We start from the raw sequence: 19,804 nt of genomic DNA, 5'->3' as shown, positions 1-19,804 counted from the left end.
AAGCGAGACCGTCGCTCGGAATGTAGACAGCTGCTGCTGCCTGGATGATTGTTGTGTATAGTGTATAGTGTGTACCTGTGCTGAGGGAGGGTGTTGGGCCAGTAAGACAACGGCTTCGGCTACATTTTAACTGTTTTTGCTTAACCCAAGGCGTTCGAACCTAAACCACGAAGTCGTTACTCCTTACTATTACCAGGCGGTTCAACGAGACTATTGTGGTGCTTGCAGGGCAGGAGCCAAGAGGGTAATTGGTCCTACGAACGAGCAAATATGACCTGTCTAAGATGATGTGGGACCCGTAGTTTGACTCGAGGGTCAGCAACTCCTTTTGGTTATGGCGCTGAACGGTGAAAAGGTCTTATTACGGGGCTCAACGGCCCTGGTTATAGTGTCTCCGGGACCATTTAAGTGGTAGCTAGTCCCCCGTCCGTGGCCTGGGCGAGGCCCGGCTCAACCTCCAGTTATCTGTTTCATCATAATACCTTGTACAGCGATGTCACCAGGTATAGCGGTCACCCACCTTCAGCACAGACACGCCCGGGTCACCCACCTTCAGTACAGACACGCCCGGGTCACCCACCTTCAGCACAGACACCCCCGGGTCACCCACCTTCAGTACAGACACGCCCGGGTCACCCACCTTCAGTACAGACACCCCCGGGTCACCCACCTTCAGCACAGACACGCCCGGGTCACCCACCTTCAGCACAGACACCCCCGGGTCACCCACCTTCAGTACAGACACGCCCGGGTCACCCACCTTCAGCACAGACACCCCCGGGTCACCCACCTTCAGTACAGACACCCCCGGGTCACCCACCTTCAGCACAGACACCCCCGGGTCACCCACCTTCAGCACAGACACCCCCGGGTCACCCACCTTCAGTACAGACACGCCCGGGTCACCCACCTTCAGCACAGACACCCCCGGGTCACCCACCTTCAGCACAGACACCCCCGGGTCACCCACCTTCAGCACAGACACCCCCGGGTCACCCACCTTCAGTACAGACACCCCCGGGTCACCCACCTTCAGTACAGACACCCCCGGGTCACCCACCTTCAGTACAGACACCCCCGGGTCACCCACCTTCAGTACAGACACCCCCGGGTCACCCACCTTGAGCACAGACACGCCCGGGTCACCCACCTTCAGTACAGACACCCCCGGGTCACCCACCTTCAGCACAGACACGCCCGGGTCACCCACCTTCAGCACAGACACGCCCGGGTCACCCACCTTCAGCACAGACACCCCCGGGTCACCCACCTTCAGTACAGACACGCCCGGGTCACCCACCTTCAGTACAGACACCCCCGGGTCACCCACCTTCAGCACAGACACGCCCGGGTCACCCACCTTCAGCACAGACACCCCCGGGTCACCCACCTTCAGCACAGACACCCCCGGGTCACCCACCTTCAGTACAGACACGCCCGGGTCACCCACCTTCAGCACAGACACCCCCGGGTCACCCACCTTCAGTACAGACACCCCCGGGTCACCCACCTTCAGCACAGACACCCCCGGGTCACCCACCTTCAGCACAGACACCCCCGGGTCACCCACCTTCAGTACAGACACGCCCGGGTCACCCACCTTCAGCACAGACACCCCCGGGTCACCCACCTTCAGCACAGACACCCCCGGGTCACCCACCTTCAGCACAGACACCCCCGGGTCACCCACCTTCAGTACAGACACCCCCGGGTCACCCACCTTCAGTACAGACACCCCCGGGTCACCCACCTTCAGTACAGACACCCCCGGGTCACCCACCTTCAGTACAGACACCCCCGGGTCACCCACCTTGAGCACAGACACGCCCGGGTCACCCACCTTCAGTACAGACACCCCCGGGTCACCCACCTTCAGTACAGACACCCCCGGGTCACCCACCTTCAGTACAGACACCCCCGGGTCACCCACCTTCAGTACAGACACCCCCGGGTCACCCACCTTGAGCACAGACACGCCCGGGTCACCCACCTTCAGTACAGACACCCCCGGGTCACCCACCTTCAGCACAGACACGCCCGGGTCACCCACCTTCAGCACAGACACCCCCGGGTCACCCACCTTCAGTACAGACACCCCCGGGTCACCCACCTTCAGCACAGACACTCCCGGGTCACCCACCTTCAGTACAGACACCCCCGGGTCACCCACCTTCAGTACAGACACCCCCGGGTCACCCACCTTGAGCACAGACACCCCCGGGTCACCCACCTTCAGCACAGACACGCCCGGGTCACCCACCTTCAGCACAGACACGCCCTGGTCACCCACCTTCAGCACAGACACGCCCGGGTCACCCACCTTCAGTACAGACACCCCCGGGTCACCCACCTTCAGCACAGACACCCCCGGGTCACCCACCTTCAGCACAGACACCCCCGGGTCACCCACCTTCAGCACAGACACGCCTGGGTCACCCACCTTCAGCACAGACACGCCCGAGTCACCCCACTGTTGGGTGACCCGGGGGTGACCTGGGCGCCCTGGGACACCCAAGACACCCTGGGACCCTGGCCGGGCTTGGGGAGTACAACAGCTCTCGGAGCCCCTCCCAGGTATATTACGTCTAGGCCGTCCGTATGCTGAGTGCATCAACATGGCAGAAATATATAAAAAGGGTCCAAGTTTAGTGGACAAGCAATCATTTTCCCGTGTACCCTCACGCCCGTGTACCCTCACGCCCGTGTACCCTCACGCCCGTGTACCCTCACGCCCGTGTACCCTCACGCCCGTGTACCCTCACGCCCGTGTACCCTCACGCCTGTGTACCCTCACGCCCGTGTACCCTCACGCCCGTGTACCCTCACGCCCGTGTACCCTCACGCCCGTGTACCCTCACGCCCGTGTACCCACACGCCCGTGTACCCTCACGCCCGTGTACCCACACGCCCGTGTACCCTCACGCCCGTGTACCCACACGCCCGTGTACCCTCACGCCCGTGTACCCACACGCCCGTGTACCCTCACGCCCGTGTACCCTCACGCCCGTGTACCCTCACGCCCGTGTACCCTCACGCCCGTGTACCCCTCACGCCCGTGTACCCACACGCCCGTGTACCCTCACGCCCGTGTACCCACACGCCCGTGTACCCTCACGCCCGTGTACCCACACGCCCGTGTACCCACACGCCCGTGTACCCTCACGCCCGTGTACCCTCACACCCGTGTACCCACACGCCCGTGTACCCACACGCCCGTGTACCCACACGCCCGTGTACCCCTCACGCCCGTGTACCCTCACGCCCGTGTACCCACACGCCCGTGTACCCACACGCCCGTGTACCCTCACGCCCGTGTACCCTCACGCCCGTGTACCCACACGCCCGTGTACCCTCACGCCCGTGTACCCTCACGCCCGTGTACCCTCACGCCCGTGTTTTGAAAGAATGGTGGGCTGGAAGCAGCATGCTCTCCAAACACGGTTGACGATCTCCGTAGAATTAAGGATAATTATCCAAACTCAAAATATTCATCCACCAGACTGTGCAACACTGTGGTTGCAAGGATCAGGTTGTGTTACCGTTACCTGTGGCAGGTGGCTACAGGTGACGGATCCCCTAATCCTGGGCACACCAGGAGCCAGATTCACGAAGCAGTTACGCAAGTACTTACGAACGTGTATATCTTTTCTCAATCTTTGACGGCTTTGGTTAGATATATTAAACAGTTTACAAGCATGAAAACGTCCCAATCAACTGTTGTTATTGTTATAAACAGGCTCCTGGTGCTTCGGAACTTAACTGTTTAATAAGTGTAAACAAAGCCGCCAAAGATTGAGAAAAGATGGACAGGTTCGTAAGTGCTTGCGTAACTGCTTCGTGAATCTGGCCCCAGGTGCAAACTCACTGAGCAGGAACTGGGTCATGTTCTCACTATAATACCGAATGCCTAGTTATTAAATTCCTTTGGTTCCCAAACTCCTTACGGTCATTATTCTTTTTCATACAGCGTCATTGTTACTGGCCCCTACACTCAGTATTAAAACAATTGTTGCCTTGTAGTATCATAACCTGTACACTGCCTCAACTACCTACTGCTATATGTGGCAAAAAGCTCCCCATTTTGGGAACCAACGTTAATTATGCCTGGATCACCACCTGAGAGAATGTGAACATCTAAGAGACATTAGAAATATGTGTTGAATAATACCCCCCACATTGTTTAAATTAGGAAAATACTGTTTATCAAATATAGATACTGTTCTTAAAAGATTCTTCCATTTTGCACCAGCCAAATAACGTAAGTTTTAAGGGTTGACAAATGTTAATCTTCTTGTTTGAGAAGCTGTTCACTTGGGATAGGCAAATCCCAGCTGTGTCTGGGGGTACAAGTGACACGATGAACAACTCAGCGGGTTTTCTTCCTGTTGGGGAGTGTTGTATATGCTGCCATGGCGGTGTGTCCACTCACAGGATGAGCAGACGATGCCACAGTATCGTGCCTGAAGATTTGAAGACCAAACCACAGATCAGAAGACAGAGAAATTACGACGTTTCGGCCCGTCTTGGACCATTAACTAGTCGGGTGATCGTGGAGCATTGAATTATCACAGGACTTGTTAATGGTCGTCGATGGACCGAAACGTCGTCTCTCCTCCATGTCCTGAGGCGTAATCTGGTCTTCACAAGATGATTGACGCGACCCAGTAAACTCGCCCTTCTGGACACCATTTAAAATGTAAATTTCTCTAGGGGGAAGAATTATTGAGTTTTTACCAGGAAAATATCTTCAAGACCAACAGACATATGCCAGTCACTCGACGACAGCCGTCTCTCTAACTGTTGACGAAAGAGACGACCTCAATAAACAAAAGGAGAATACGAGGACGACGACACACGTGTTGCAGGAGTAACCTAACAACGACAATAAAGACTTGGGGGGGGGCGAAATTATAACATGAAAATGAAGCCGACGAGACGACAGCAATTAAGGGAATATGAGTCGGAGAAGAGAAAGCACTAAGTGCGACAATAAGGAGGGCGCGGCAGGCGTACATGACAATGAAAGCTTGGCGCATTACAGTTTTAGAGACGATAATAAACACAGAAGCAGCGGGACAAAAACTCTAAACTCTGACATACGCAGACCAGACCCCCGGTAGAGACCCCGGGCTGCCGTAGAGCAGACCCGAAGGAAGGTCCGGTGGCGAGCACAGACCAGACACGGAGTTGCAATTTCGGTCGTGTCAGGAGAAGGAGGTGGTAGACTAGATAGTGTTCTCCACCGACCAGCCTGGTAGTCCAGTCATTCAACCTTTAGTAGGCATCCATCAGTCTCAGGAGACTATGAAGTTGCGCTCTGGTTGTCGGTCTGGAGTGGCCTCACCAGGGCGCAAAGCCAGGGTAGGTTGATTCGGGGTAGAAGCTGTTACCCAGGCAGCAGGTCCCCCCTCTCTACGGCGCTGAAAGTCTCCAGTGGAAAGGCATACGCCAATACGATTGGTTCCAGCGCCGTTGCAGGAACTGTGAGTTCTGAAAATACTGTAATTTTCCGGTTAATGTGAATAAGCTTGTCAGACAGTTTTATATAATCTACATATATTCAGTCACATAACCAGCCAGTTATCTAGCCAAGTAGCGAGCCAGTTAGTAGGTCATACAGTCAACTTGTGAGTCACCGGCCGACCAGCATCAGTCATAAACCAGCAGGCCACTATGTCAGTCACTAGCCAGTTACCAGCCGGTCACCAGCCGGCCAGACCTGCTCGAGACTGGCACCCTGCCTGCAGGGGATTAATCCTACCTGCTGCCCTTGACAGGGAAGACATAGCATCAGTTATTCTAGCCTTTATGGATGGATTTTATTATCTCAATACACTTACTTGAATCTGTCGCCACTTAGTGTGGTTGTTGTCATATTCAGGAATAGTTGATCAAATTGTTTACATAAAAGATTCGTAGTAAATCGTCACAGGATCTGCAGCTCTTCAAACGCCGACAACGCGGTGTGCATTTCTTGTATTTCCACCCTGAAGTGCTGGAAAGGGTAGCTGGAAGCTCTTGGCTCTCTTGTTGTTTCGACGAGCCTAGAACCCAAATCCTTCAGTTCCACGGGTCTGAAGCAATGGGGGGGGGGGGGGCAAAATTATGCTGATTGTCTTCCTTGGTTCTTCTTTCACGAATAAGCTGCCCTCAGGCTGGCGGGCTGGCGGCCCTCAGGCTGGTGGCCCTCAGGCTGGCGGCCCTCAGGCTGGCGGCCCTCAGGCTGGCGGCCCTCAGGCTGGCGGCCCTCAGGCTGGCGGCCCCTCAGGCTGGCGGGCTGGCGGCCCTCAGGCTGGCGGGCTGGCGGCCCTCAGGCTGGTGGCCCTCAGGCTGGCGGCCCTCAGGCTGGCGGGCTGGCGGCCCTCAGGCTGGCGGGCTGGCGGCCCTCAGGCTGGCGGCCCTCAGGCTGGCGGCCCTCAGGCTGGCGGCCCTCAGGCTGGCGGCCCTCAGGCTGGCGGGCTGGCGGCCCTCAGGCTGGCGGCCCTCAGGCTGGTGGCCCTCAGGCTGGCGGGCTGGCGGCCCTCAGGCTGGCGGCCCTCAGGCTGGCGGCCCTCAGGCTGGCGGGCTGGCGGCCCTCAGGCTGGCGGGCTGGCGGCCCTCAGGCTGGCGGGCTGGCGGCCCTCAGGCTGGCGGGCTGGCGGCCCTCAGGCTGGCGGGCTGGCGGCCCTCAGGCTGGCGGGCTGGAGCCTCCAAATGACCTCCTGGAAGCAAGGAACCCACCACCCGTGACAGCCTGTATTAACCTGATAGCTTATCAAAAACAAACAGACAAATACTGAGTATGGAAACTAAACCCAAATTAATCAACGGTTGGCAAATATTTAACTTAAAAAAAATACATTATCTGCTCCTGTTAATGTTTAGCTTCATCTGACGGCAGCCTACGATGGAATGCATTAGGCAGTGATGTGGCGGAGCCTCCATACACAGTTCTAAATGTTGATATGATAGAGCCCAGTAGGCTCGCGAATCTGTACACCAGTTGAGAGGCGGGATCACAGAGCCGAAGCTCAACCCCCCGCAAGCACAACTTGGTGAGGGGACACACAGCCACTCACACCCTGAAAACACTAATAAGTGTAAGAGCAAAGTGTCACTTTTTCCAATGGGGTAATTTTTTGCCTCATGGGAGCATGTGGGGAGACGTGGGGGGGTGGGGGGGAAGAGAGAGACAGGTATGTCAGGAGAGAGACAGGTATGTCAGGAGAGAGACAGGTATGTCGAGAGAGAGACAGGTATGTCAGGAGAGAGACAGGTATGTCAGGAGAGAGACACAGGTATTTCGGGAGAGAGACAGGTATGTCAGGAGAGAGACAGGTATGTCGAGAGAGAGACAGGTATGTCAGGAGAGAGACAGGTATGTCGGGAGAGAGACACAGGTATGTCGGGAGAGAGACAGGTATGTCAGGAGAGAGACAGGTATGTCGAGAGAGACACAGGTATGTCGGGAGAGACACATGTATGTCAGGAGAGACACAGGTATGTCGGGAGAGAGACAGGTATGTTAGGAGAGAGACAGGTATGTCGGGAAAGAGAGACAGGTATGCCACGAGAGACAGGTATGCCACGAGAGAAACAGGTATGTCAGGAGAGAAACAGGTATGTCGAGAGAGACACAGGTATGTCATGAGAGAGACAGGTATGTCAGGAGAGACACAGGTATGTCGAGAGAGACACAGGTATGTCATGAGAGAGACAGGTATGTCAGGAGAGACACAGGTATGTCAAGAGGTTGGACGGGTGACCTACAAGTGACCGCGTCTGGACAGAACCATTGGGTGGTCGGGGAAGAGACAGTACTAATTGCTCCGGGCTAAGTATCCAAGTGAGCTTTTGTACACATTATCTCTGACATTTAGTGCTGGTTGGGCAGTTAGGGCCGCGCCCTGATCACTGCTCCAAGTGTTTGACTAGGTGAGTGAGTGAGAGTGTGTGTGTGTGTGTGTGTGTGTGTGTGTGTGTGTGTGTGTGTGTGTGTGTGTGTGTGTGTGTGTGTGTGTGTGTGTGTGTGTGTGAGTGTGTATGTGTGTGTGTGTGTATTTTCTGTTGGCATAATCGAGCTATTAGCTCTTGGACCCTGCTTTTCTAACCAATCTATTTTCCTCTATTATATCTAGTACATATATTTATCTCTTTAACACACACACACACACATCCCCAGGAAGCAGCCCGTAGCAGCTGTCTAACTCCGAGGTACGTATTTACTGCTAGGTGAATCGGCGCACCAGGGTGAAAGAAACTCTGATCATTTGTTTCTCCTTCAGCTTGAGATCAAACCCGGGCGCTTAGGACTTCGACCCCAGAGCATTGAACCACTCAGCCGCGAGGCCCCCTGTACTCACCTAGTTGTGCTTGTTGGGGTTCAACCCTCCGCAAGCGTCGGGTTCAACTGGAAGACCTTTGGGTCTTCCAGTTACATATGTGGTATATAAGGTTCTGAATGATTCCTTACACAGGTTCCTGAAGGCTGTTCTGATGTTAGCCAGCCTAGCATACGCCGCAGATGTTATTCTTTTTATGTGGGCTTCAGGAGACAGGTTTAGTGTGATATCAACTCCTAGATCTTTCTCTCTGTCCGTTTCATGAAGTACTTCATCTCCCATTCAGTATCCTATGTCTGACCTCCTGTTTCCACCGCCTAGTTTTATTACTTTGCATTTACTCGGGTTGAACTTTAGTAACCATTTCTTGAACCATTCGTTCAGTTTGTCTCGGTCATTTTGTAGCCTCATACTATCTTTCTCCGTCTTAATCCACCTCATAATTGTTGCATCATCAGCAAACAATGTGAGGAACGATTCTATGCCCTCTGGGAGATCATTTACGTATATCAGAAACAGTATAGGTCCAAGGACTGAATCCTGCGGGACTCCACTGGTGACTCCTCGCCAATTTGAGGCCTCACCCCTCACAGTGACTCGCTCTCTTCTGTTGCTTAGGTACTCCCTTATCCAACGGAGTACCTTCCCTTTCACTCCTGCCTGCATCTCCAGCTTTTGCACTAATCTCTGATGTGGTATTGTGTCAAAGGCTTTCTGGCAATCCAAAAAAATGCAGTCTGCCCACCCCCTCTCTTTCTTGTCTGATTTGTGTGCCTGGCCTGTTGCCTGTGTGTGTGTGTGTTTGTGTGTGTGTGTGAGTGTATGTGTGTGTGTGTGTGTGTGTGTGTGTGTGTGTGTGTGTGTGTGTGTGTGTGTGTGTGTGTGTGTGTGTGTGTGTGTGTGTGTGTGTGAAAAGGTTGTTTACGTGTAAATTTTGTATATTTCTAGTTCTTGCAATGGGTAGTTGATGACAAGGGATAGACGAGAACAAGGGATAGGTGATGACAAAGGGCAGTTTATAGCAATAGTTTATTATTATTAGTGGATGAGATAAGAGGAGTAATTGGTGGAGTTCACCCTCGCTTGTGATTACTCTTCTGTTCGTTATCTTTTTCTGCGGCGCGTGACGTCATGAGTGGCGGGAGAATGGGGTCGTGTGGTGCGGCGGGTTTTGTTGGTGTTAATGTTGGTTGTTACTGATGTCCTCCTTCACCTGTAGTTAGGTGAGCTCACATGGTAATGGATCAAGGCGGGTATTTTCTCTTGCAATAGCCTAATTACTCAAAGCTAGTAATTACCGTTATAATTGAATACAGAACAAGTTTTTAACATCATATATATATATATATATATATATATATATATATATATATATATATATATATATATATATATATATATATATATATATATATATATATATATATATATATATATATATATATATATATATATATATATATATATATATATATATAACTGAAAACTCACACCCCAGAAGTGACTCGAACCCATACTCCCAGAAGCAACGCAACTGGTATGTACAAGACGCCTTAATCCACTTGACCATCACGACCGGACATAATGAGGTGATAGTGATGGTCAAGTGGATTAAGGCGTCTTGTACATACCAGTTGCGTTGCTTCTGGGAGTATGGGTTCGAGTCACTTCTGGGGTGTGAGTTTTCAGTTGCATATTGTCCTGGGGACCATTCAGGCTTGTTCGCATATATATATATATATATATATATATATATATATATATATATATATATATATATATATATATATATATAATATGGTCTATAGAGCTTGAGGACCTGTAGAGGAGAGTCAGGGACTATCCAAGTGGTCTACAGAGCTTGGGGACCTGTAGAGGAGAGTCAGGGACTGTCTAAGTGGTCTACAGAGCTCGGGGACCTGTAGAGGAGAGTCAGGGGCTGTCCAAGTGGTCTACAGAGCTTGGGGACCTGTAGAGGAGAGTCAGGGACTGTCTAAGTGGTCTACAGAGCTTGGGGACCTGTAGAGGAGAGTCAGGGACTGTCTAAGTGGTCTACAGAGCTCGGGGACCTGTAGAGGAGAGTCAGGGACTGTCTAAGTGGTCTACAGAGCTTGGGGACCTGTAGAGGAGAGTCAGGGACTGTCTAAGTGGTCTACAGAGCTCGGGGACCTGTAGAGGAGAGTCAGGGGCTGTCCAAGTGGTCTACAGAGCTTGGGGACCTGTAGAGGAGAGTCAGGGACTGTCTAAGTGGTCTACAGAGCTTGGGGACCTGTAGAGGAGAGTCAGGGACTGTCTAAGTGGTCTACAGAGCTCGGGGACCTGTAGAGGAGAGTCAGGGACTGTCTAAGTGGTCTACAGAGCTTGGGGACCTGTAGAGGAAAGTCAGGGGCTGTCCAAGTCCCAGAACAAGTCTCAGAACCCATTCCAGGTCAAAGGTATACTCCAGGTATACTCGTCTGCCGTGTTTCACCTAATGCAGTCTATCCGCTCCCGCAGACTGGCAGACACTCAGATGCGCTGCCAGTTAGAACAGCCTCAGGAGTAACTGAAGCCAGTCTGTGCTTGACAAGGGAGAACAAATTATTGTTGTTGTAATGTTAATGTCTTTACCTTCTTCTCTCTGATGTTTTATGTGGGAGGTAAACAAATAAACAAGTATTAGGCAGAGAATAGTATGAGGGAAGTATAAGGCGCTCATAATTGTTATCGATGTTCAGATGTTTATGATTGTTATTTATTTGTTCTTTGTTAGGAACAAAGCAAGAGTGGCAAGAACGCAAGCAAGAACATGTGTTCTTGCTACCACTAGGGAGAGTTAGCTGACTCTCAAGGAAGAATTAGATGCCTTAGGAAGAGTTAGTTGATTCCCCCCCCCCCTTACGGTGTTGTCAACCAGCACGAGGCGTGTTCCATGTAAATGTAAACACCGCGACTGCAACACTGTGTTCGGTGTTAGGTCAAGCCAGGCCAGGCGCTCTACAAGGCTTTTCGTGTAAGTTAATATTGGGTGTGTTTAAGGTGGTGTTCGAGGGTGGTGTGTGTGTGTGTGTGTGTGTGTGTGGGGGGGGGGGGGAGCAGGGACCACAAGATCAAGCGTCCAGCGTGCTGTTGAGGCGTGAGCTATAATGCTCTAGGAACTGGTTTGTGGAGGAGTGTTGTGTGTGTAGAGCGGCCTCCTGGTGTTCCCGTGCTCTCTGGCTCTCTTCACACCTGCGTGTGCTCAGCTGTGTGTGTGTGTGTGTGCTTCCTCGCTTAGCTAACAGCTCCCAGTCCCCGAATCTCCACCTACTGGTCAATTATAACAGTGACGCATTCTGGGTCTCACGTTTATATATAATATATATATATATATATATATATATATATATATATATATATATATATATATATATATATATATATATATATATATGCCAATCGATTAGTACCAGATAGCCAGTGGGGTGACCCCTGGCCGCCCATCTTCAAATCCTCCTGGGGTCTACGAAGCACCACCAGGGGGGGGGGGAAGAAGCAACAGAGCTCTGTAAGGAAGCAAACTTTAGCGCAGGAGTGGTGTACTACCAGTGACCTGGTGGTGGTGGACGGGCAGCGTAGCAGTAACAAGTGCGGAGCAGGCTGCGCACCACCTGGGAGATGGGGTGCTCAAGAGCTACACATACAAGAGCTACTCAAGAGCCTGCATACAGTACAAGGGAAACACTAGTATAGGGGAGGTTGAGGGAACTAGAGCTCACATCGCTGGAGAAGTGAAGAAACAGTGGGGGGATATGATCGCAAGATTGAAGATATCGAGGGGGCCTTGACAAGGTGCATGGACAAGGACAGCCTCTTTAAAGTGAAGGAAGGACTAGGGGGACATACGTGGATGCTGGAAACGCAGCTGAGTCGAAGAATGGTAAGGAAACCTTGTTTTCATCTCGTATTTTGGTCAACAAATTGATTGGATTGGAAGAACAAGCAGTGGAAGCCACCTCCGTCCAGAGCTTTAAGGAGAAATTTGACAACGAATCCGGACACCCGAAAAGTTGAATTATTACGCAACAGGTAGAAGAAGGGCAGTAGACGGGGCATGAGGAGCTGGACCTCACGTCCCCGTAGACGGGTGCTCGCTGTCTGCATAAATATTTGTGTGTCATTCTGTCTGCCAGCGCCTTGTTGAGAGTGTCTGTTAACATCTTAAGAGTGTGTGTCACAGTCCATCACCGTCTGCGGCCGCATCTGTCCGCGTCTGTATGGGTCTCGATGCCTTGAATTCACCTAGTTGTGCTCTGCGGGGGTTGAGCTCTGCTCTTTCGGCCCGCCTCTCAACTGTCAATCAACTGTTACTAACTACTATATTTTTTCCCCCCACACCACAACACCCCAGGAAGCCGCCCGTGACAGCTGACTAACTCCCAGGTACCTATCTACTGCTAGGTAACAGGGGCATCAGGGTGAAAGAAACTCTGCTAGGTAACAGGGGTATCAGGGTGAAAGAAACTCTGCCCATTGTTTCTCGCCGGCGCCCGGAATCGAAACCGGGACAACGGGATCACGCGTCCAGCGTGCTGTCCGCTCAGCCACCGGCCCCTGGTGACGGCTGTCTGTATGTGTACGTGTCTGGGTGTGTGTGTGGGGGGGGGGGAGGGTAGGGCGTGGGGTGAGAGCACGTTGGGGCGTGTGTAGGTGTGTCATTCTCTCCCCGCGCCCCCTTACTCGGCCACAGATAAGGCCAAGCGGGCCAAATTGGCTGCAGGGATCAAGAGCGACAACACCCGCGCATTATACGAGGTCAAGGGGTCAAGGTTGACCGGGGTCAGTTGGCAATTATGAGTGTGCAGTGGCAGGCGGAGGACTGGGTGTTGCGTGCTCGCTGGGATGAGGTACAATACATTACATGTTCTCCACAGTGTGTTTGTGGAGTCAAGAGGTGGTGGAGGGTGAGGGCGTGAGAGCTGGCCACTAGGTGGTGCAGGCGACGGTCTGCCCCATGTACCCTAAATACAAAGGCAGGGTGGCCGGTTGTGTCCCCTGTCATGTGATGGCGGCCGGCTCAGGGGAGGGAGGGAGTGAGAGAGAGAGAGAGAGAGAGAGAGAGAGAGAGAGAGAGAGAGAGAGAGAGAGAGAGAGAGAGAGAGAGAGAGAGAGAGAGAGAGAGAGAGAGAGAGAGAGAGTGACAGACAGACAGACAGACAGACAGACAGACAGACAGACAGACAGACAGACAGACAGACAGACAGACAGACAGACAGACAGACAGAAAGAGAGAGAGATTCGGAGAAGGAGGGAAGAGGGGAAGATGGACACAGACACACACACATACACACACACTATGGGCTAATATCGGTTAATGTAGTCCCGATATACAAGAAAGGGGATAGACAGGAGGCACTGAACTACAGGCCAGTGTCCATAACCTGCATACCATGCAAGCTGATGGAGAAGATTGTGCGAAGAACGCTAGTGGAACATCTGGAGCGAAAGAACTTTGTAACACAACATCAACATGGATTCAGGGATGGCAAGTCATGCCTCTAGGATTAATTCAATTTTACGATCAGGCAACAAAAATCAGGCAAGAAAGAGTGGGGTGGGCAGACTACATATTTTTAGATTGCCAGAAAGCCTTTGACAAAGTACCACACAAGAGGCTAGTGAAAAAGCTGGAGATGCAGGCAGGAGTGAATGGGAAGGTACTCCATTGGATAAGGGAGTACCTAAGCAACAGAAGACAGAGAATCAGTGTGAGGGGCGAGGTCTCAGACTGGCGAGACGTCACCAGTGGAGTCCCGCAGGGTTCAGTCCTTGGACCTATACTGTTTCTGATATATGTAAATGAGCTACCAGAGTGTATAGAATCGTTCCTCTCACTGTTTGCTGATGATACAAAAATTATAAGGAGGATTGAAACAGAGGATGCTAGTAGGAGGCTTCAAGATGACCTAGACAGACTGAATGAATGGTCCAACAAATGGCTGCTAAAGTTCAACCCGAGTAAATGCAAAGTAATGAAATTAGGAGGTGGAAACAGGAGGCCAGATACAGGATACAGAATAGGATATGAAGTACTTCAAGAAACAGAGAGAGAAAGATCTAGGAGTTGATATCACACCAAACCTGTCTCCAGAAGCCCACATAAAAATAATTACATCTGCAGCATATGCGAGGCTGGCTAACATCAAAATAGCCTTCAGGAACCTGTGTAAGGACTCATTCAGAACCTTGTACACCACATACGTAAGACCAATCCTGGAGTATGTGGCCCCAGCATGGAGCCCGTACCTTGTTAAGCACAAGACGAAGCTTGAAAAAGTTCAGAGGAACGCTCTAGGCTAGTCCCAGAACTAAGAGGCATGAGTTACAAAGAAAGGCTGCGGGAAATGCACCTCATGACACTGGAAGACAGAAGAGTAAGGGAAGACATGATCACTACCTACAAAATTCTCAGGGGAATTGACAGGGTAGATAAGGATAAACTGTTTAACACGGGTGGTACGCGAACAAGGGGACACAGGTGGAAACTGAGTACCCAAATGAGTCACAGGGACGTTAGAAAGAATTTTTTTCAGTGTCAGAGTAGTTAACAAGTAGAATGCGTTAGGCAGTGATGTGGTGGAGGCTGACTCCATACACAGTTTCAAATGTAGATATGGTAGAGCCCAGTAGGCTCAGGAATCTGTACACCAGTTGATTGACGGTTGAGAGGCGGGACCAAAGAGCCAAAGCTCAACCCCCGCAAGCACAAAGAGGTGAATATAACTAGGTGAATACACACACAGCTATCAAGCGAGACAGCCAACGATGGAGGGAGAGAGCGAGAACAGATTAGATCAGATCAGAAGGGAGAGTAAAAGAGATAAGATTACGAGAGAAAGCTAAAGTATGGGAAAGAGACAGAGATTGAGAGACAGATCCAACACCTGCATCCCCCATCCCCCCCCCCCCCTCTCCCCTTCTCTTTACAGTGTTTGACTGCTGTACTTCAAAAATATTGAAACTACCTTTGATTTTGTGTTTTCCTTTAAGAATTTAGTCTTGGCTGCTTATGGAACTTTATTATATATGTGGCTCTTATGATGTGGGAACGAACCACAATTGTGGTTAGTGAGTAGGGAAGTGACCGTTTCCTCGTACTTGAGAAGGTTCAAGTCTTTAATAATTTGATATGCAGTCTTCCGTTTGAAGATCGTTATTGCTAGGAAGTCTGTTAATGTTTGAAGATCGTTATTGCTAGGAAGTCTGTTAATGTTTGAAGATCGTTATTGCTAGGAAGTCTGTTAATGTTTGAAGATCGTTATTGCTAGGAAGTCTGTTAATGTTTGAAGATCGTTATTGCTAGGGGAAGCTGTTAATGTTTGAATTGTTATTGCAATTGGTACGAGGTGTGAATCCAGCCACAGGTATTGGGCGAGCATCCAGCTGGATGGTCCAGAGCCTGTATTGGAGATGTGTTCTCTCGGGCGCGCTTGCCGCCAAACATCACCCCGTAACTAATTTAATTTTAATTTTACCCCGAGGGGCGAGTTTATTGTTGGGCAGCGCCACTCATCTTGTGAGTGGACACACCGCTATAGTAACATGTACAACACTCCCCAATAGGAAGAAAACCCGCTGGGTTGTTCACCCTGTCGCTTGTACCCAACTCTCACCCATCTTCACCTTCAACCAACTAAAGTGACTTCAGTTGGTTGTCACAAGGTAAAATTCAAAGCTAAATTGGGTTATGTTCTATGAGTTGTAGCGGCCGGTGACATAATCCCTCACACTACACACACAAATCACAGTAGCTTGATGCATCAAATGAACAAATCCACGACGGCCGTGTTGAGGGTTCGAACCTACGTCCAAGAGGATCCCAAATGCGCCTCCCTCTCAAGAGGGGGGGGCCCCTGTTGCTGAGTAGATAGCACTTGGGACTCGTAATCCTATGGTCCGGGTTTGATCCCCGGCGATGGCGGAAAACAAATGGGCAGAGTTTCTTTCACCCTGATGCCACTGTTCACCTAGCAGTAAATAGGTACCTGGGAGTTAGAGAGCTGTTACGGGCTGCTTCCTGGGGTGCGGGTGTTTGTGAAAAAGGACTCCCGCCAGCGTCTCAGGACTCCCACCAGCGTCTCAGGACTCCCACCAGCGCCTCAGGACTCCCACCAGCGTCTCAGGACTCCCAACAGCGTCTCAGGACTCCCGCCAGCGCCTCAGGACTCCCACCAGCGCCTCAGGACTCCCACCAGCGCCTCAGGACTCCCGCCAGCGCCTCAGGACTCCCGCCAGCGCCTCAGGACTCCCGCCAGCGCCTCAGGACTCCCACCAGCGCCTCAGGACTCCCACCAGCGCCTCAGGACTCCCGCCAGCGCCTCAGGACTCCCGCCAGCGCCTCAGGACTCCCACCAGCGCCTCAGGACTCCCACCAGCGCCTCAGGACTCCCGCCAGCGCCTCAGGACTCCCACCAGCGCCTCAGGACTCCCGCCAGCGCCTCAGGACTCCCGCCAGCGCCTCAGGACTCCCGCCAGCGCCTCAGGACTCCCACCAGCGCCTCAGGACTCCCACCAGCGCCTCAGGACTCCCGCCAGCGCCTCAGGACTCCCGCCAGCGCCTCAGGACTCCCGCCAGCGCCTCAGGACTCCCACCAGCGCCTCAGGACTCCCGCCAGCGCCTCAGGACTCCCACCAGCGCCTCAGAACTCCCACCAGCGCCTCAGGACTCCCGCCAGCGCCTCAGGACTCCCACCAGCGCCTCAGGACTCCCGCCAGCGCCTCAGGACTCCCACCAGCGCCTCAGGACTCCCGCCAGCGCCTCAGGACTCCCGCCAGCGCCTCAGGACTCCCGCCAGCGCCTCAGGACTCCCGCCAGCGCCTCAGGACTCCCACCAGCGCCTCAGGACTCCCACCAGCGCCTCAGAACTCCCACCAGCGCCTCAGGACTCCCGCCAGCGCCTCAGGACTCCCGCCAGCGCCTCAGGACTCCCACCAGCGTCTCAGGACTCCCACCAGCGCCTCAGGACTCCCACCAGCGTCTCAGGACTCCCGCCAGCGCCTCAGGACTCCCGCCAGCGCCTCAGGACTCCCGCCAGCGCCTCAGGACTCCCGCCAGCGCCTCAGGACTCCCACCAGCGCCTCGGGACTCCCACCAGCGCCTCGGGACTCCCACCAGCGCCTCAGGACTCCCACCAGCGCCTCAGGACTCCCACCAGCGCCTCAGGACTCCCACCAGCGCCTCAGGACTCCCACCAGCGCCTCAGGATTCCCGCCAGCGCCTCAGGACTCCCACCAGCGCCTCAGGACTCCCACCAGCGCCTCGGGACTCCCACCAGCGCCTCAGGACTCCCACCAGCGCCTCAGGACTCCCACCAGCGCCTCAGGACTCCCACCAGCGCCTCAGGACTCCCACCAGCGCCTCAGGACTCCCACCAGCGCCTCAGGACTCCCACCAGCGCCTCAGGACTCCCACCAGCGCCTCAGGACTCCCACCAGCGCCTCAGGACTCCCACCAGCGCCTCAGGATTCCCGCCAGCGCCTCAGGACTCCCACCAGCGCCTCAGGACTCCCACCAGCGCCTCAGGACTCCCACCAGCACCTCAGGACTCCCGCCAGCGCCTCAGGACTCCCGCCAGCGCCTCAGGACTCCCGCCAGCGCCTCAGGACTCCCGCCAGCGCCTTAGGATTCCAACCAGCGCCTCAGGACTCCCACCAGCGCCTCAGGACTCCCGCCAGCGCCTCAGGACTCCCGCCAGCGCCTCAGGACTCCCGCTAGCGCCTCAGGACTCCCGCCAGCGCCTCAGGACTCCCACCAGCGCCTCAGGACTCCCACCAGCGCCTCAGGACTCCCACCAGCGCCTCAGGACTCCCACCAGCGCCTCAGGACCGTGTAATGTATAATTCAGTAGTTCCTGTCGGGTGAAAAACGCTCCACTTCCGCCACTGGAATTCCTAGAGCGCCGGACCGACCATCGTGATCCACCGCCGGTAATTATTTTCTCTACCGCGGCCACGTCGGACGGCGACGCGCGGCCCCTCCTCGCCGACGGAACAGAATTTCCATCGTAAATTTCTAGTAATGACGAGCTGGATGGGCGTTCCCTTACCCGCCAAAAATTATCCCCGCCGTAATCATGGGCAAAAAGGTAATTTTGGTGGCATTTTGGGTGATGTATGCTGAGATAAAACACCATTATAAAGGGGATAAGTAATATATTTTGTTTATGAAGTGAGGGCCAGGAACGGCGGAGATCTTGTTGTTGTTGTTGTTGTAGTTGTAGTTGTGTGGGAGTTGTACACAGGTCGAGGGGGGTATACTGACCAAGGGAACACAGGTCGAGGGGGGTATACTGACCAAGGGAACACAGGTCGAGGGGGGTATACTGACCAAGGGAACACAGGTCGAGGGGGGTATACTGACCAAGGGAACACAGGTCGAGGGGGGTATACTGACCAAGGGAACACAGGTCGAGGGGGGTATACTGACCAAGGGAACACAGGTCGAGGGGGGTATACTGACCAAGGGAACACAGGTCGAGGGGGGTATACTGACCAAGGGAACACAGGTCGAGGGGGGTATACTGACCAAGGGAACACAGGTCGAGGGGGGTATGCTGACCAAGAGAACACAGGTCGAGGGGGGTATACTGACCAAGGGAACACAGGTCGAGGGGGTATACTGACCAAGAGAACACAGGTCGAGGGGGGTATACTGACCAAGGGAACACAGGTCGAGGGGGGTATGCTGACCAAGGGAACACAGGTCGAGGGGGGTATACTGACCAAGGGAACACAGGTCGAGGGGGGTATACTGACCAAGGGAACACAGGTCGAGGGGGGTATGCTGACCAAGGGAACACAGGTCGAGGGGGGTATACTGACCTAGGTAACACAGGTCGAGGGGGGTATACTGACCAAGGGAACACAGGTCGAGGGGGGTATACTGGCCAAGGGAACACAGGTCGAGGGGGGTATGCTGACCAAGGGAACACAGGTCGAGGGGGGTATACTGACCAAGGGAACACAGGTCGAGGGGGGTATGCTGACCAAGGGAACACAGGTCGAGGGGGTATACTGACCAAGAGAACACAGGTCGAGGGGGGTATACTGACCAAGGGAACACAGGTCGAGGGGGGTATGCTGACCAAGAGAACACAGGTCGAGGGGGGTATGCTGACCAAGAGAACACAGGTCGAGGGGGGTATACTGACCAAGGGAACACAGGTCGAGGGGGGTATACTGACCAAGGGAACACAGGTCGAGGGGGGTATACTGACCAAGGGAACACAGGTCGAGGGGGGTATACTGACCAAGGGAACACAGGTCGAGGGGGTATACTGACCAAGAGAACACAGGTCGAGGGGGTATACTGACCAAGAGAACACAGGTCGAGGGGGGTATACTGACCAAGGGAACACAGGTCGAGGGGGGTATACTGACCAAGGGAAGACAGGTCGAGGGGGGTATACTGACCAAGGGAACACAGGTCGAGGGGGGTATACTGACCAAGGGAACACAGGTCCAGG

General features: G+C 53.4%; 3 protein-coding genes across 3 annotated transcripts in view; 2 read left to right on the top strand and 1 right to left on the bottom strand.

Moving 5' to 3' along the window:
• LOC123766080 (extracellular matrix organizing protein FRAS1) overlaps positions 1-19,804 on the top strand; it is a 368,121-nt gene that overhangs the window by 190,532 nt on the left and 157,785 nt on the right. The gene's annotated exons all lie outside the window — the stretch shown is intronic.
• On the bottom strand, positions 497-2,617 carry LOC123766100 (elastin-like). Its single transcript, XM_069303649.1, has one exon. The coding sequence runs from the start codon at positions 2,615-2,617 to the stop codon at positions 497-499; it is 2,121 nt and encodes a 706-aa protein (XP_069159750.1).
• Positions 4,956-18,054, top strand: LOC123766090 (putative uncharacterized protein ENSP00000383309). Its single transcript, XM_069303638.1, has 2 exons — positions 4,956-5,116; positions 16,395-18,054. The coding sequence occupies exons 1-2, from the start codon at positions 4,956-4,958 to the stop codon at positions 18,052-18,054; spliced, it is 1,821 nt and encodes a 606-aa protein (XP_069159739.1).

This window comes from Procambarus clarkii, chromosome 5 (genome assembly GCF_040958095.1).
Source record: "Procambarus clarkii isolate CNS0578487 chromosome 5, FALCON_Pclarkii_2.0, whole genome shotgun sequence".
NCBI classification, from domain to species: domain Eukaryota; kingdom Metazoa; phylum Arthropoda; class Malacostraca; order Decapoda; family Cambaridae; genus Procambarus; species Procambarus clarkii.
Note: the sequence above shows the minus strand (reverse complement) of the source record. Positions and strands in the feature narration are given on the sequence as shown.

Coding starts and splice junctions, on each gene's coding strand:
- LOC123766100 (XM_069303649.1), bottom strand. CDS start 2,617: ATGTTGATGCACTCAGCATACGGACGGCCTAGACGTAATATACCTGGG.
- LOC123766090 (XM_069303638.1), top strand. CDS start 4,956: ATGAGTCGGAGAAGAGAAAGCACTAAGTGCGACAATAAGGAGGGCGCG. Junction 5,117..16,394: donor ATACGCAGACCAGACCCCCG/GTAGAGACCCCG, acceptor GACTCCCGCCAG/CGTCTCAGGACTCCCACCAG.